Genomic DNA, 17,181 nt, shown 5'->3' with positions numbered 1-17,181 from the left:
ACTCTACTAGCAGAGCCGTTATGGCCGGTGCTTGAGGCCTGGGCCCGATCAGCTCCCTACAGTTTGTTCCTTCCTTATAGGTTTTAGGACAGGACTTGGGGTGATCTGATAAGTTGGGGAACTCTGCTATAAGGTTCCTGCACCCTTCAGACCACTCCACCAAATGACGAGAGCAGAGCTGCGGTTTACAAGTGAGTGTTTTATTAGTACCTATAGGTGAGGGCCCCGTCATGGCGTCAGGTAGAGGGGGGGGTGTTACTAGACTCTACAGCTCTCGGAGGAAACTTCCTCCTTCGTCCCTAAAATAAAGACTAAAGTCTGATCAGTTCATCGTCCCGCAACAATGAAGCGAGTGCGTCTTGTGGGAGAGCGCACGGGAGCGATGAGAGGTCTGTAACATAGAATACAGAGACGGGTTCTCTCCGGCCGGGCGGAGGTCGTCGGTGACAGGAAGGAGGGGCTGTTTCGTTCCGTTGCAGTTACATTCTTATTCGGTAGCAGTGGTAGAGACTGCAGTCAAGGGAGGGGGAAAGGATCATCATCCCATCATGGGACTCGTCACTGGTCGACATCTAGGAATAATGGAAAGAAAGAAGTGTTAAGGATATTTTATATTGGCTGTCAATTGCTCTGGACACTAGGGATGCAGGCTATCGATTCCCCTAGACACCAGGCATGCAGGCTATCGATTGCCCTGGACACCAGGGATGCAGGCTATCGATTCCCCTAGACACCAGGCATGCAGGCTATCGATTGCCCTGGACACCAGGGATGCAGGCTATCGATTCCCCTAGACACCAGGCATGCAGGCTATCGATTGCCCTGGACACCAGGCATGCAGGCTATCGATTCCCCTAGACACCAGGCATGCAGGCTATCGATTCCCCTGGACACCAGGCATGCAGGCTATCGATTGCCCTGGACACCAGGCATGCAGGCTATCGATTGCCCTGGACACCAGGCATGCAGGCTATCGATTGCCCTGGACACCAGGCATGCAGGCTATCGATTCCCCTAGACACCAGGCATGCAGGCTATCGATTGCCCTGGACACCAGGGATGCAGGCTATCGATTCCCCTAGACACCAGGCATGCAGGCTATCGATTCCCCTGGACACCAGGCATGCAGGCTATCGATTGCCCTGGACACCAGGCATGCAGGCTATCGATTGCCCTGGACACCAGGCATGCAGGCTATCGATTGCCCTGGACACCAGGCATGCAGGCTATCGATTGCCCTGGACACCAGTGGATAATAATATGGATAAGTATCATACAGTGATATAACTGATAGGCGTAACTCACCTGGTGTCAGCATCCTAAACCACTCATGCTCCCAATCCGCTCCAATTTCATCCCAAAACATCCACGACCTGTCCCAGATTTCTTTGTTCGTCCTCGAAATTTTTTTTGGTTGCTCATGAAGTCACTAAAGAGACGAAGCCATGCACGATTGGGGGGCATCTGGGCTGAATCTGGGGTAAGTAGAGTGTCCCTGGGGCGAGGTCCAGAGGGCGGCACCCCCAATTCATCCATGCTGTCCAGGAGCATCAGCTCTTCTGAGGAGGAGAGGTCCTGGGACAGGAGGTCAACTAGAGACTGCAAGGAACAGGACAGGGAGATGGTTATAGAAGGGTACAGTGCAGGAGACGGGTGGGTACAGTGCAGGAGACGGGTGGGTACAGTGCAGGAGACGGGTGGGTACAGTGCAGGGGTACGGGGAGACAGATGAGTACAGTGCAGAGGTACGGGGAGACAGATGAGTACAGTGCAGGGGACGGGTGGGTACAGTGCAGGGGTACGGGGAGACACGAGTACAGTGCAGGGGTACGGGGGGAGACATGAGTACAGTGCAGGGGTACGGGGCGGAAGACATGAGTACAGTGCAGCAGGGGACGGGGAGACAGGAGTACAGTGCAGCAGGGGACGGGGAGACAGGAGTACAGTGCAGCAGGGGACGGGGAGACAGGAGTACAGTGCAGCAGGGGACGGGGAGACAGGAGTACAGTGCAGCAGGGGACGGGGAGACAGGAGTACAGTGCAGCAGGGGACGGGGAGACAGGAGTACAGTGCAGCAGGGGACGGGGAGACAGGAGTACAGTGCAGCAGGGGACGGGGAGACAGGAGTACAGTGCAGCAGGGGACGGGGAGACAGGAGTACAGTGCAGCAGGGGACGGGGAGACAGGAGTACAGTGCAGCAGGGGACGGGGAGACAGGAGTACAGTGCAGCAGGGGACGGGGAGACAGGAGTACAGTGCAGCAGGGGACGGGGAGACAGGAGTACAGTGCAGCAGGGGACGGGGAGACAGGAGTACAGTGCAGCAGGGGACGGGGAGACAGGAGTACAGTGCAGCAGGGGACGGGGAGACAGGAGTACAGTGCAGCAGGGGACGGGGAGACAGGAGTACAGTGCAGCAGGGGACGGGGAGACAGGAGTACAGTGCAGCAGGGGACGGGGAGACAGGAGTACAGTGCAGCAGGGGACGGGGAGACAGGAGTACAGTGCAGCAGGGGACGGGGAGACAGGAGTACAGTGCAGCAGGGGACGGGGAGACAGGAGTACAGTGCAGCAGGGGACGGGGAGACAGGAGTACAGTGCAGCAGGGGACGGGGAGACAGGAGTACAGTGCAGCAGGGGACGGGGAGACATGAGTACAGTGCAGGGGTACGGGGAGACAGATGCGTACAGTGCAGGAGACGGGTGGGTACAGTGCAGGGGACGGGGAGACAGATGGGTACAGTGCAGGGGACGGGGAGACAGATGAGTACAGTGCAGGGGTACGGGGAGACATGAGTACAGTGCAGGGGTACGAGGAGACAGATGCGTACAGTGCAGGAGACGGGTGGGTACAGTGCAGGGGACGGGGAGACAGATGGGTACAGTGCAGGGGACGGGGAGACAGATGAGTACAGTGCAGGGGTACGGGGAGACATGAGTACAGTGCAGGGGTACGAGGAGACAGATGCGTACAGTGCAGGAGACGGGTGGGTACAGTGCAGGGGACGGGGAGACAGATGGGTACAGTGCAGGGGATGGGGAGACAGATGAGTACAGTGCAGGGGTACGGGGAGACATGAGTACAGTGCAGGGGTACGAGGAGACAGATGCGTACAGTGCAGGAGACGGGTGGGTACAGTGCAGGGGACGGGGAGGCAGATGAGTACAGTGCAGGAGGGGATGGGGAGACAGATGCGTACAGTGCAGGGGTACGGGGACACAGATGAGTACAGTGCAGGGGTACGGGGAGATATGTGTACAGTGTAGGAGACAGATGGGTACAGTGCAGGGGTACGGGGAGGCAGATGAGTACAGTGCAGGAGGGGACAGGGAGACATGCGTACAGTGTAGGAGACAGATGGGTACAGTGCAGGAGGGGACGGGGAGACAGATGCGTACAGTGCAGGGGTACGGGGACACAGATGAGTACAGTGCAGGGGTACGGGGAGATATATGTACAGTGTAGGAGACAGATGGGTACAGTGCAGGGGTACGGGGAGGCAGATGAGTACAGTGCAGGGGTACGGGGAGATATGCGTACAGTGTAGGAGACAGATGGGTACAGTGCAGGGGACAGGGAGGCAGATGGGTACAGTGCAGGGGACGGGGAGACAGATGAGTACAGTGCAGGAGACAGATGGGTACAGTGCAGGGGACGGGGAGACAGATGGGTACAGTGCAGGGGACGGGGAGACAGATGGGTACAGTGCAGGAGACAGATGGGTACAGTGCAGGGGACGGGGAGACAGATGGGTACAGTGCAGGGGACGGGGAGACAGATGAGTACAGTGCAGGAGACAGATGGGTACAGTGCAGGGGACGGGGAGACAGATGAGTACAGTGCAGGAGACAGATGGGTACAGTGCAGGGGACGGGGAGACAGATGGGTACAGTGCAGGGGACGGGGAGACAGATGGGTACAGTGCAGGGGACGGGGAGACAGATGAGTACAGTGCAGGAGACAGATGGGTACAGTGCAGGGGATGGGGAGACAGACAAGTAAAGTTGAAACCATAAGTTTACATACATGTATAATAAGACACGTATAGATGTTCTGACTATCTGACATGAAATCAGAATAAATCTTTCCCGTTTTAGGACAATTATTTCTGTTTCCCTTAATGAGAGACAGAGAATTTAAGCCCTTTTTATTACTTTCTGCAAAGGTTACATACACTAAGGGCCCTATTCCACTGGACGATTATCGTTAAATCGTTCGAATCTAAACGATAATCGTTCGGTTGAAATGCAGTTAACGATTAACGACCGAACGAGAAATCGTTGATCGCTTTATAAGACCTGGACCTATTTTTATCGTTGCTCGTTCGCAAATCGTTCGCATTGAATAAGACATCGTTCGGTCGTTTGTAGTAGATATGAACGCAATAGCGAAGAAATAGCGAAGAAAAAACAATCGCAAATACGATCACAAGTAGCGATTATCGTTTCATGGAAATGAGTGAAAGTTTTCAGGTCTTTCGCAATAGCGGTCGTTTGAGATAGTTAACGATTATGCGAACGATAATCGTCTGGTGGAATAGGGCCCTTAGATTATATATGATGTCACGTCTTTGGAAGCTGCTGAAGGATAACACGGTCAATGTATGGAGCAGCCATCACAAAACCCTGATATCAGCCTTATAGAGAGAAGCTTCTGGAAGGAGCATCCGAACAGCTAACACAGGTCATACAATGTGAGGGCAACGGGAGCAAATACTAAGGAAATGGCTGGAAGGAACATCCCGAACATCTGACCCTGGTCATACAGTGTGAGGCCAACGGGACAAAATCACCTTCAGTCTTTTGTGTGTGTGTGTGTATATATATATATATATATATATATATATATATATATATATATATATATATATATATAAATCTCCTGTATACACATCACCCCTTAGTCTTGTATATATATATATCCTGTATACACATCACCCCTTAGTCTTGTATATATATAAATCTCCTGTATACACATCACCTCTCAGTCCTGTATATATATATCCTGTATACACATCACCCCTCAGTCCTGTATGTGTGTGTGTGTATGTATATATATATATATATATATATATATACACACACACATATACACATACATACACATATATCCTGTATACACATCACCCCTCAGTCCTGTATATATATATCCTGTATACACATCACCCCTCAGTCCTGTATGTGTGTGTGTGTGTATATATATATATATATATATATATATACACACACACATATACACATACATACACATATATCCTGTATACACATCACCCCTCAGTCCTGTATGTATGTGTGTGTGTGTGTGTGTGTATATATATATATATATACACACACACATATACACATACATACACATATATCCTGTATACACATCACCCCTCAGTCCTGTATATATATATATATATATCCTGTATACACATCACCCCTCAATCCTGTATGTGTGTGTGTATATATATATATATATATATATATATATATATATATATATATATACACACATACACATATACACATCACCCCTCAGTCCTGTATATACATATACACTGGTACCTTGGTATAAGAGTAACTTGGTTTAAGAGCTCACAGTTTTTCAAAATAGTGACTTGGTGTAAGAGCATTGCTTTGGTATAAGAGCTCCCTGTACTGGGTGGGAGGGGGAGTGGGGGAGGGGCATGGTCTGCATAGCGGGGTCTACAGCCCTGTACTCTGACCCAGGGAGTCTCCCTCACCTTCCAAATCATAGCAGATCCACTTCAGGCTGGGGCTTACATCAGGGGACAGGACTGTGGGGGTAATCTCTCCATAGCTGTAACCCTTCTCTCCCCGGACAGAGAGCGCTGCATGTATGTGCCCACATCTGTCCTGCTCATTCCTCCCTGCTCCCCGCAGTCTCTGTCCTTGTGTTTCCCATCCTCTCCATTACTGGACAGTAACTTATAATATCACAGATTCTGCTGTTTCTGAATGTTTGTTTCATCTCTTCTACATGTTATTCAGAATAATAAATCATTATTTTTGGGGTGCGGAACCAATTGCCTGCATTTCTATGATTTCTTATGGGAAAACTTGCTTTGGTTTAAGAGTGGATTTGGATTACAAGCTCAGTCCTGGAACGAATTATGCTCGTAATCCAAGGCCCCACTGTGTATGTGTGTGTGTGTATATATATATATATATATATATCCTGTATACACATCACCTCTGTCCTGTGTGTGTGTATATATATATATATATATGTATCCTGTGTATGCATCACCCCTCAGTCCTTTATATATATCCTGTATACACATCACCTCTGTCCTGTGTATATATATATATATATATATATATATATATATATAAATATATTTATCTATCTATCTCCTGTATACACATCACCTCCCAGTCCTGTATATATATATATATATATATCCTGTATACGCATCACCCCTCAGTCCTTTATATATCCTGTATACACATCACCTCCCAGTCCTGTGTGTGTGTATATATATATATATATATATATATATATATATATATATATATATATATATGTATATATATTCTGTATACACATCACCTCTGTCCTGTGTATATATATATATATATATATATATATATATATATATATATATATATATATATATATATATCTCCTGTATATCACCTATAGATGCTCTATGTTTCCCCTCTTACCTTGAGTTGCTTGAGCTGGGGGGACGGTCGGCTCTGGACGCCCACCATCAGTAGGGTCACCACCGTGATCGCTGAGATTTTGTTCATTTTGGGATGTGTAGCCCTATGGGGGTCTCCTTAGGGTCAGTCGGTATTTGGGGTGACAGTCGGCTGGATACGGGGTAACTTATGCGTTTGCAGTTGCCTGGGTGTCTGTCCTGATACTTCAGGACTGGTCAGTTCTGGAGACTGAGGGTCTGAGTGGACATATATATGGTGGGTGATGGGGGGGCTGTTTTATTATAGAGTAGGGGGAGTGTTGCCCTGGGATACCCTCTCGCCCTATTAGAGGGGGCTCAGGAATGTCACCCCCTCCCTCCAACACCCCATTGTATCACAGCAGCTTACAGAGGTGTAGAGAGCGGATTATAGAGATCAGCGATTCATGTATCTATAGATATCCAGCATGACGTGTCAGTAAGAAGTCACCTGTCCAGCTGTCCAGTGTCACGTGTCAGTAAGAGGTCACCTGTCCAGCGTGATGTGTCAGTAAGAGGTCATCTATCACGTGTCAGTGAGAAGTCACCTGTCCATTGTCAAATGTCAGTAAGAGGTCACCTGTCCATTGTCATGTGTCACTAAGAGATCACCTGTAGAGCGTGACGTCAGTAAGAAGTCACCTGTCACGTGTCAGTAAGAGATCACCTGTAGAGCATCAAATGTCAGTAAGAGGTCACCTGTCAAGTCTGATGTGTCAGTAAGAGGTCACCTGTCAAGTCTGATGTGTCAGTAAGAGGTCACCTGTCAAGCGTGATGTGTCAGTAAGAGGTCACCTGTCAAGCGAGATGTTTCAGTAAGAGGTCACCTGTCCAGCGTCCCATGTCAGTAAGAGGTCACCTGTTCAGTGTGACATGTCAGTAAGAGGTCACCTGTCAAGCGTGATGTGTCAGTAAGAGGTCACCTGTCCAGTTTCACGTGTCAGTAAGAGGTCACCTGTCCAGCGTCCCATGTCAGTAAGGGGTCACCTGTCCAGTGTGACATGTCAGTAAAAGGTCACCTCTACTGACATGCACAGCGCTGTCAGTAAGCTCAGTATACACAGCACTATGTCAGTAAGCTCTTGTTCTCTGGTATCTGCCAGGCTCCCAGTGATACATTCAGGTTATTTATAGCTCTCCCCATACAATGGATTAGAGTTCCTCCCGCTGTCTCGTTATTTCTCACTAATTAACTAAGAGGATGATTGTAATGTAATCTAATCCCTCCATACATCACCCTGGAGATGGCGGCCGGCGGGGGGCAAAGCTGGAGTCTGGGGAAGATAGTGGGCGTCATGGAGCACTGGAGCCTAGACGTGTACTGAGAGGGATAGGGAGGGCTGCAAGAGAGAATAAAGGGTAAGATGGTGCATGAAGCACAAGGAGGTGAAAAGGTGATGGGTGGGGCACTAGATGGGACAGGTGGATGGTTGGGGAAGTAGACGGGACAGGTGGATGGTTGGGGAAGTAGACGGGACAGGTCGATGGTTGGGGTTGTAGATTGGACAGGATGAGGGTTGGGGCAGTAAATGGGACAGAATGAGGGTTGGGGCAATAGATGGGACAGGATGATGGTTAGATCTGTAGACGGGACAGGTTGATGGTTGGGGCAGTAGACGGGACAGGTGGATGGTTGGGGAAGTAGACGGGACAAGTCGATGGTTGGGGTTGTAGATTGGACAGGATGAGGGTTGGGGCAGTAAATGGGACAGAATGAGGGTTGGGGCAATAGATGGGACAGGATGATGGTTAGATCTGTAGACGGGACAGGTTGATGGTTGGGGCAGTAGACGGGACAGGTGGATGGTTGGGGAAGTAGACGGGACAGGATGAGGGTTGGGGCAGTAAAATGGACAGAATGAGGGTTGAGGCAATAGATGGGACAGGATGATGGAGGGGGCAGAATATGGGACGGGATGATGGTTAGATCTGTAGATGGGACAGGATGATGGTTGGGGCTGTAGATGGGACAGGATGATAGATGGGGCTGTAGATGGGACAGCTTGACGGTTGGGACAGTAGATGGGACAGGTTAATTGTTAATTGGGCAGAAGATTGGACAGCATGGTGGTTGGGTTGGGCAGTGGATAGGAGATGATGGTTGTGACAGAAAATAGAACAGGATAATAGCTGAGGCAGAAGATAGGAAGGTATGAGGTTTGGGGTGCGACAGGATGGTGGTAGGGGAATAGATGGCATAGATGGATGGCTGGGGCAGTAGATGGGACATGGTGGTGTTTGGGTTGGGGCAGTTGATATGAGGTGACGGTCGTGGCAGAAAATAAAGCAGGATAATGGCAGTAGATGGTAATGAATGGGTTGGGGCAATACATGGGACAGGGTAATGTTTGGGGCAGTGCATGGGACAGGCTGATTGTTGGGGCAGTAGATAGGACAGGCTGATTGTTGGGTCAGGTTGATGGCTGGAGCAATAGATGGGACAAGTGAATGGTTGGGACAGTAGATGGGACAGGTTGATTATTGGGGCAGTAGATGGGGACAGGTTGATGGTTGGCTCTTAGCAGTAGATGAGATAGGGGTGATTGTTGGGACATTAGATGGGACAGGTGAATGGTTGGGGAAAAGGATGGGACAGGTGGATGGTTGGGGCAGAAGATGGGACAGGTGGATGGTTGGGGCAGAAGATGGGAAGGGATGGTAGTTGGCTTGGGGCAGTAGATGAGATGGGGGGTGATTTTTGGGACAGCAGATTGGGCAGGTGGATGGTTAGGACTGTAGACGGGACAGAAGGATGGTTGGGCAGTAGATGGGACAGGTGGATGGTTGGGGCTGTAGATAGGACAGGTGGATGGTTGGGGCTGTAGATGGGACAGGTGGATGATTGGGGCTGTAGATGGGACGGGTGGATGGTTGGGGCAGAAGATGGGACGGGTGGATGGTTGAGGCAGAAGATAGGACGGGATGATAGTTGGCTCAGGGCAGTAGATGAGACGGAGGTAATTGTTGGGACAGTAGATGAGACGAGGGTGATTGTTTGGACAGTAGATGGGACAGGTGGATGGTTGGGGCAGTAGATGGGACAGGTGGATGGTTGGGGCTGTAGATGGGACAGGTGGATGGTTGGGGCTGTAGATGGGACAGGTGGATGGTTCGGGCAGAAGATGGAATGTGATGATAGTTGGCTCAGGGCAGTAGATGAGACGGGGGTGATTGTTGGGACATTAGTTGGGACAGGATGATGGTTGGGGCAGTAGATGGACAGGTGGATGGTTGGGGTGGTAGATGGGACAGGATGATGGTTGGGGCAGTGGTTGGACAGGTGGATGGTTGGGACAGTAGATGGGACAGGTTGATGGGGCAGTAGATGGGACAGGATGATGGTTGGGACAGTAGATGGGACAGGATCATGGTTGGGACAGTAGATGGGACAGGATGATGGTTGGGGCAGTAGATGGGACAGGATGATGGTTGGGGCAGTAGATGGGACAGGATGATGGTTGGGGCAGTAGATGGGACAGGATTATGGTTGGGACAGTAGGTGGGACTGGTGGATGGTTGGGGCAGAAGATGGGACAGGTGGATGGTTGGGGCTGTATATGGGACAGGTGGATGGTTCGAGCAGAAGATGGAATGTGATGATAGTTGGCTCAGGGCAGTAGATGAGACGGGGGTGATTGTTGGGACAGTAGATGGGACAGGATGATTGTTTGGACAGTAGATGGGACAGGTGGATGGTTGGGGCAGTAGATGGGACAGGTGGATGGTTGGGGCTGTAGATGGGACAGGTGGATGGTTGGGGCTGTAGATGGGACAGGTGGATGGTTGGGGCAGAAGATGGGACAGGTGGATGGTTGGGGCTGTAGATGGGACAGATGGATGGTTCGGGCAGAAGATGGAATGTGATGATAATTGGCTCAGGGCAGTAGATGAGACGGGGGTGATTGTTGGGACAGTAGATGGGACAGGATGATGGTTGGGGCAGTGGTTGGACAGGTGGATGGTTGGGACAGTAGATGGGACAGGTTGATGGTTGGGGCAGTAGATGGGACAGGATGATGGTTGGGACAGTAGATGGGACAGGATCATGGTTGGGGCAGTAGATGGGACAGGATGATGGTTGGGGCAGTAGATGGGACAGGATGATGGTTGGGGCAGTAGATGGGACAGGTGGATGTTGGGGCAGTAGATGGGACAGGATGATGGTTGGGACAGTAGGTGGGACTGGTGGATGGTTGGGGCAGAAGGTTAGATGGGAATGATGGTTGGGGCAGTAGATGGGACAGTTGTATGGTTGGGACAGTAGATGGGACAGGATGATAGTTGTCTATGGGCAGTTGGGGCAGTAGATGGGACAGGTGAAAGGTTGGCACAGTAGATGGGACAGGTGGATGGTTGGGACAGTAGATGGGACAGGATGATAGTTGGCTCGTGACAGTAGATGAGAAGGGGGTAATTGTTGGGACAGTAGATGAGACAGGGGTGATTGTTGGGACAGGATTGTGGTTGGGGCAGTAGATGAACAGGTGGATGGTTGGTGCAGTAGACGGGACAGGTGGATGGTTGGGGCAGTAGACGGGACAGGATGACGGTTGGTGCAGTAGATGGGACTGGTGGATGGTTGGTTCTGGGCAGTAGATGGGGCAGGTGGATGGTTGGGACAGTAGATGAGACGTTGATGGTTGGGGCAGCAGATGGGACTGGTGGATGGTTGACTCGGGGCAGTAGATGGGACAGGTGGATGGTTGGGACAGTAGATGAGACGGGGTGATGGTTGGGGCATTAGGTGGGAGGGGATGATGGCTCGGGGTGGTAGATAAGACAGGGGTGATGGCTGGGGTGGTAGATAAGACAGAGGTGATGGCTGGGCAGTAGATGGGTCAGGATGATGGTTGGGGCAGTAGATGGAACATTTGGATGGTTGGGGCAGTAGATAGGACAGGTGGATGGTTGGCACAGTAGATAGGACAGGATGATGGTCGAGGCAGTAGACGGGACAGGTGGATGGTTGGGACAGTAGATGGAAAAAGACGCTGGTTGACCTCAGGGAGATCAACCAAAACACTGCAGAGACACCGTGTCTCGATGTCAGTGTGTTCTAGAACATTGCCCCCTGGGAAATCAAATATGCAAGAGAACACTTTAGAGACACCATCACATGTCTTGACATCAGTGAACTAGCCATACCTTCCTCCAGGAAGGAACAACCAAGCCAAGGAAAGTCTCCAATCAAGGAAACCACCCGAGCACGGTATCCATCCTAAGGCTACGTTCACACAGAGCAAAAGGAGCGGATTACGCAAGGAAATATTTCCGCCTGAAATCAACTGACGCTGAATTCCGAGCAGAATGTAAGCAGAATGTAAGCAGAATCCCTGCGTATTCCGCTAGGAAAGTGTTCAGCTCGTAATCAGCTCTTGACAAATTCAGCGCGGAATACTCGAGGAATCCGCGCTGAATCCGCATGCATTCAGCGCTGAAATTCAGCGAGTATTTGGTGAGTAAACTAGACTATACCAGAACATATACTAGAATCCTCCTCCCCCCCCCCCTTTTCCCTATTTCCGCGCTGATTCAGCGAGTAATTTCCGCTTGTATTACGCTTGTATTCCGCGCTGAAACAGAAAATCAGAGCCCCATTGATTTGTATAGGATTCCACTAGCGGAAGAATGAACATGTTCATTCTTCTGGCGGAAAGCGGATTAGTTCAGTGCGGAAATTCCACTGTGTGAACTGCAGAGCAGAATTTCCATTCAACACAATGGAAATTAGCTCTGCACCTATTTTAACGGCTGAAATTTCAGCGCTGATTCAGCGCAGAAATTCAGCTGCTTTTGCTCGTTCCCACTGAGCAAAAGCAGCTGAATTTCTGCGCTGAATCAGCGCTGAAATTTCAGCCGTTAAAATAGGTGCAGAGCTAATTTCCATTGTGTTGAATGGATATCCTGCTCTGCAGTTCACACGGTGGAATTTCCGCACTGAACTAATCCGCTTTCCGCCAGAAGAATGAACATGTTCATTCTTTCGCTAGCGGAATCCTATACAAATCAATGGGGCTCAGATTTTCTGTTTCAGCGCGGAATACAAGCGTAATACAAGTGGAAATTACTCACTGAATCAGCGCGGAAATGGGGAAAGGGGGGGGGGGAGGATTCTAGTATATGTTCTGGTATAGTCTAGTTTACTCACCAAATACTCGCTGAATTTCAGCGCTGAATGCATGCGGATTCAGCGCGGAATACTCGAGGAATCCGCGCTGAATTTGTCAAGAGCTGATTACGAGCTGAACACTTTCCTAGCAGAATACGCAGGGATTCTGCTTACATTCTGCTTATATTCTGCTCGGAATTCAGCGTCAGTTGATTTCAGGCGGAAATATTTCCTTGCGTAATCCGCTCCTTTTGCTCTGTGTAAACGTAGCCTTGCTCAGTGGGAACGAGCCCTAAGACAGCTGTTTCGGGGCATTTGCCCCTCATCAGTGTGGAGTAGGATTCTGGCTAGGGGGAGCAATTGCCTAGTCAGTGCATGCAAAAGGACGCTGGTTGACCTCAGGGAGATCAACCAAAACACCGCAGAGACACCATCACGAAGGTCTGGCTAGTTCACTGATGTCGAGACATGTGATTGTCTCTGCAGCATTCTTTTGCATATTTGATTTCCCAGGGGGCAATGTTCTAGAATACACGTGATGGTGCAGTGTTTTTTTTGATCTCCCTGAGGTCAACCAGCGTCCTTTTGCATGCACTTACTAGGCAATTGCTCCCCCTAGCCAGAATCCTACTCCACACTGATGGGGGGCAAATACCCCGAAACAGCTGTCTGTGTATGAATACATTGCTTGGGTGGTTTCCTTGATTGGAGACATTCCTTGGCTTGGTTGTTCCTTCCTGGAGGAAGGTCTGGCTAGTTCACTGACATTGAGACATGTGATGGTGTCTCTGCAGTGTTCTTTTGCATATTTGGGACAGTAGGTGGGACAGGATGATGGTTGGGACAGTAGGTGGGACAGGTTGACGGTTGACTCGGGGGGGGGTAGATAAGACTGGGGTGATGTTTGGGGCAGTAGATGGGACAGGATGATGGGGCAGTAGATGGGACAGGATTATGGTTGGGGCAGTAGATGGGACAGGATGATGGTTGGGACAGTAGATGGGACAGGTGGATGGTTGGGACAGTAGATGGGACAGGTGGATGGTTGGGGCAGTAGATGGGACAGGATGATGGTTGGGGCAGTAGATGGGACAGGATGATGGTTGGGGCAGTAGATGGGACAGGTGGATGGTTGGGGCAGTAGATGGGACAGGTGGATGGTTGGGGCAGTAGATGGGACAGGTGGATGGTTGGGGCAGTAGATGGGACAGGTGGATGGTTGGGGCAGTAGATGGGACAGGTGGATGGTTGGAGCAATGGTGGTATACTCAGGGCAGGGGGAGGTTAAGGCTGGGGGTGAATCCTTTCACAGCCAAATTACTGTAAAGCCTCTTAAAGGTGCGGGATGAATAGCGGCCTCCATTATTTGGGCCCCACGTCAACAGTGACGTGCGCTCAGGAATGTGCTGGGAATAAAATGTGGCCGGACAATGGGCGCCCATAAATCTCTGCCCTTTCCAGCAATGGCTGAGGGACAATGGGCCAGTCTGGCCTGGTAACCGCCATTGTCTGGGGGGGGCGAAATATAATGGTATCAGGTGATGGATGACAGACCCTAATGTGGAGACCCCCGACTCTGGCGTCATAGGGGAGTAGCACTGGCATGGAAAGGGTTAAACGTCTTCATCATATTGTAAGATATTCTGTCATGTCTGATCTGGAGGGAGCGGTGGTCCCCAGATATCAGGGTGGACAGGACGGGGTTAAGGCTTCGCAGGACATTAACTCCATTCATCCTCCTTTCAAGGAATCTGCCGGAATTTCCCAGCAAGTGAAACATTAACAAGAAGTAAATGACAGAGGGGACAGTAATGAGGAGCGATGGTCTGCGGCGGGGGGCACAGGGTGAGAATCAGCAGCACTATCCCTCTGAGGAGCGATGGTCTGCAGGTGGGGGGCACAGAGGGTGAATCAGCAGCACTGTCCCTCTGAGGAGCAATGGTCTGCAGGTGGGGGCACAGAGGGAGAATCAGCAGCACTGTCCCTCTGAGGAGCAATGGTCTGCAGGTGGGGGGCACAGAGGGAGAATCAGCAGCACTGTCCCTCTGAGGAACTATGGTCTGCAGGTGGGGGGCACAGAGGGAGAATCAGCAGCACTGTCCCTCTGAGGAGCGATGGTCTGCAGGTGGGGGGCACAGAGGGAGAATGAGCCACACTGTCCCTCTGAGGAGCGATGGTCTGCAGGTGGGGGGCACAGAGGGAGAATCAGCAGCACTGTCCCTCTGAGGAGCAATGGTCTGCGGCGGGGGGCACAGAGGGAGAATCAGCTGCACGGTCCCTCTAAGGAGCAATGGTCTGCAGGTGGGGGGCACAGAGGGAGAATTAGCTGCACTGTCCCTCTAAGAAGCGATGGTCTGCAGGCGGGGGGCACAGGTTTCCATAAAGGTTTCCACCATGTCCTCATTTCCCTTCTTCCTCCTGTAACATATATAAAGGTTTCCATCATCTCTTCCTTTCTCTTCTTCCTCCTGTAACATATATAAAGGTTTCCATCATGTCCTCCCTTTCCCTTCTTCCCTCCTGTAACATATATAAAGGTTTCCATCATGTCCTCCCTTTCCCTTCTTCCCTCCTGTAACATATATATAAAGGTTTCCATCATGTCCTCCCTTTCCCTTCTTCCTCCTGTAACATATATAAAAGGTTTCCATCATGTCCTCCCTTTCCCTTCTTCCTCCTGTAACATATATAAAGGTTTCCATCATGTCCTCCCTTTCCCTTCTTCCTCCTGTAACATATATAAAGGTTTCCATCCTGTCCCCCCTTTCCCTTCTTCCTCCTGTAACATATATAAAGGTTTCCATCATGTCCTCCCTTTCCCTTCTTCCTCCTGTAACATATATAAAGGTTTCCATCATGTCCCCCCTTTCCCTTCTTCCTCCTGTAACATATATAAAGGTTTCCATCATCTCTTCCTTTCTCTTCTTCCTCCTGTAACATATATAAAGGTTTCCATCCTGTCCCCCCTTTCCCTTCTTCCTCCTGTAACATATATAAAGGTTTCCATCATGTCCTCCCTTTCCCTTCTTCCTCCTGTAACATATATAAAGATTTCCATTATGTCCTCCCCTTCCCTTCTTCCTCCTGTAACATATAGAAAGGTTTCGATCATGTCCTCCCTTTCCCTTCTTCCTCCTGTAACATATATAAAGGTTTCCACCATGTCCTCCCTTTCCCTTCTTCCTCCTGTAACATATATAAAGGTTTCCATCATCTCTTCCTTTCTCTTCTTCCTCCTGTAACATATATAAAGGTTTCCATCATGTCCTCCCTTTCCCTTCTTCCTCCTGTAACATATATAAAGGTTTCCATCATGTCCTCCCTTTCCCTTCTTCCTCCTGTAACATATATAAAGGTTTCCATCATGTCCCCCTTTCCCTTCTTCCCTCCTGTAACATATATAAAAATTTCCATTATGTCCTCCCTTTCCCTTCTTCCTCCTGTAACATATAGAAAGGTTTCCATCATGTCCTCCTTTCCCTTCTTCCCACTTGTAACATATATAAAAATTTCCATTATGTCCTCCCTTTCCCTTCTTCCTCCTGTAACATATATGAAGGTTTCCATCATGTCCTCCCGTTCCCTTCTTCCTCCTGTACATATATAAAAGGTTTCCATCATGTCCTCCCTTTCCCTTCTTCCTCCTGTAACATATATAAAGGTTTCCATCATGTCCTCCCTTTCCCTTCTTCCTCCTGTAACATATATAAAGGTTTCCATCATGTCCCCCCTTTCCCTTCTTCCTCCTGTAACATATATAAAGGTTTCCATCATCTCTTCCTTTCTCTTCTTCCTCCTGTAACATATATAAAGGTTTCCATCCTGTCCCCCCTTTCCCTTCTTCCTCCTGTAACATATATAAAGGTTTCCATCATGTCCTCCCTTTCCCTTCTTCCTCCTGTAACATATATAAAGATTTCCATTATGTCCTCCCCTTCCCTTCTTCCTCCTGTAACATATAGAAAGGTTTCGATCATGTCCTCCCTTTCCCTTCTTCCTCCTGTAACATATATAGAGGTTTCCATCATGTCCTCCCATTCCCTTCTTCCCCCTGTAACATATATAAAGGTTTCCATCATGTCCTCCCTTTCCCTTCTTCCTCCTGTAACATATATAAAGGTTTCCATCATGTCCCTCCTTTTCCTTCTTCCTCCTGTAACATATATAAAGGTTTTCATCATGTCCTCCCGTTCCCTTCTTCCTCCTGTACATATATAAAGGTTTCCATCATGTCCCTCCTTTCCCTTCTTCCTCCTGTAACATATATAAAGGTTTTCATCATGTCCCTCCTTTCCCTTCTTCCTCCTGTATATAAAGGTTTCCATTATGTCCTCCCTTTCCCTTCTTCCTCCTGTAACATATATAAAGGTTTCCATCCTGT

The 17,181-nt window shown here is 49.6% G+C and overlaps 1 protein-coding gene across 1 annotated transcript; it reads right to left on the bottom strand.

The window, feature by feature from the left end:
- Positions 1-213: 213 nt before the first annotated feature.
- On the bottom strand, positions 214-6,849 carry LOC138770712 (C-type natriuretic peptide-like). The gene is made up of 3 exons (XM_069949939.1): positions 6,675-6,849; positions 1,306-1,599; positions 214-572 (listed from the first exon to the last, which is right to left on the bottom strand). Exons 1-2 carry the CDS (start codon positions 6,759-6,761, stop codon positions 1,312-1,314), a joined length of 375 nt encoding a protein of 124 aa, XP_069806040.1. The 5' UTR covers positions 6,762-6,849; the 3' UTR covers positions 214-572; positions 1,306-1,311.
- Positions 6,850-17,181: the final 10,332 nt, after the last annotated feature.

The sequence above is a fragment of the Dendropsophus ebraccatus genome, chromosome 1, assembly GCF_027789765.1.
Source record: "Dendropsophus ebraccatus isolate aDenEbr1 chromosome 1, aDenEbr1.pat, whole genome shotgun sequence".
Lineage (NCBI taxonomy): Eukaryota > Metazoa > Chordata > Amphibia > Anura > Hylidae > Dendropsophus > Dendropsophus ebraccatus.
Note: the sequence above shows the minus strand (reverse complement) of the source record. Positions and strands in the feature narration are given on the sequence as shown.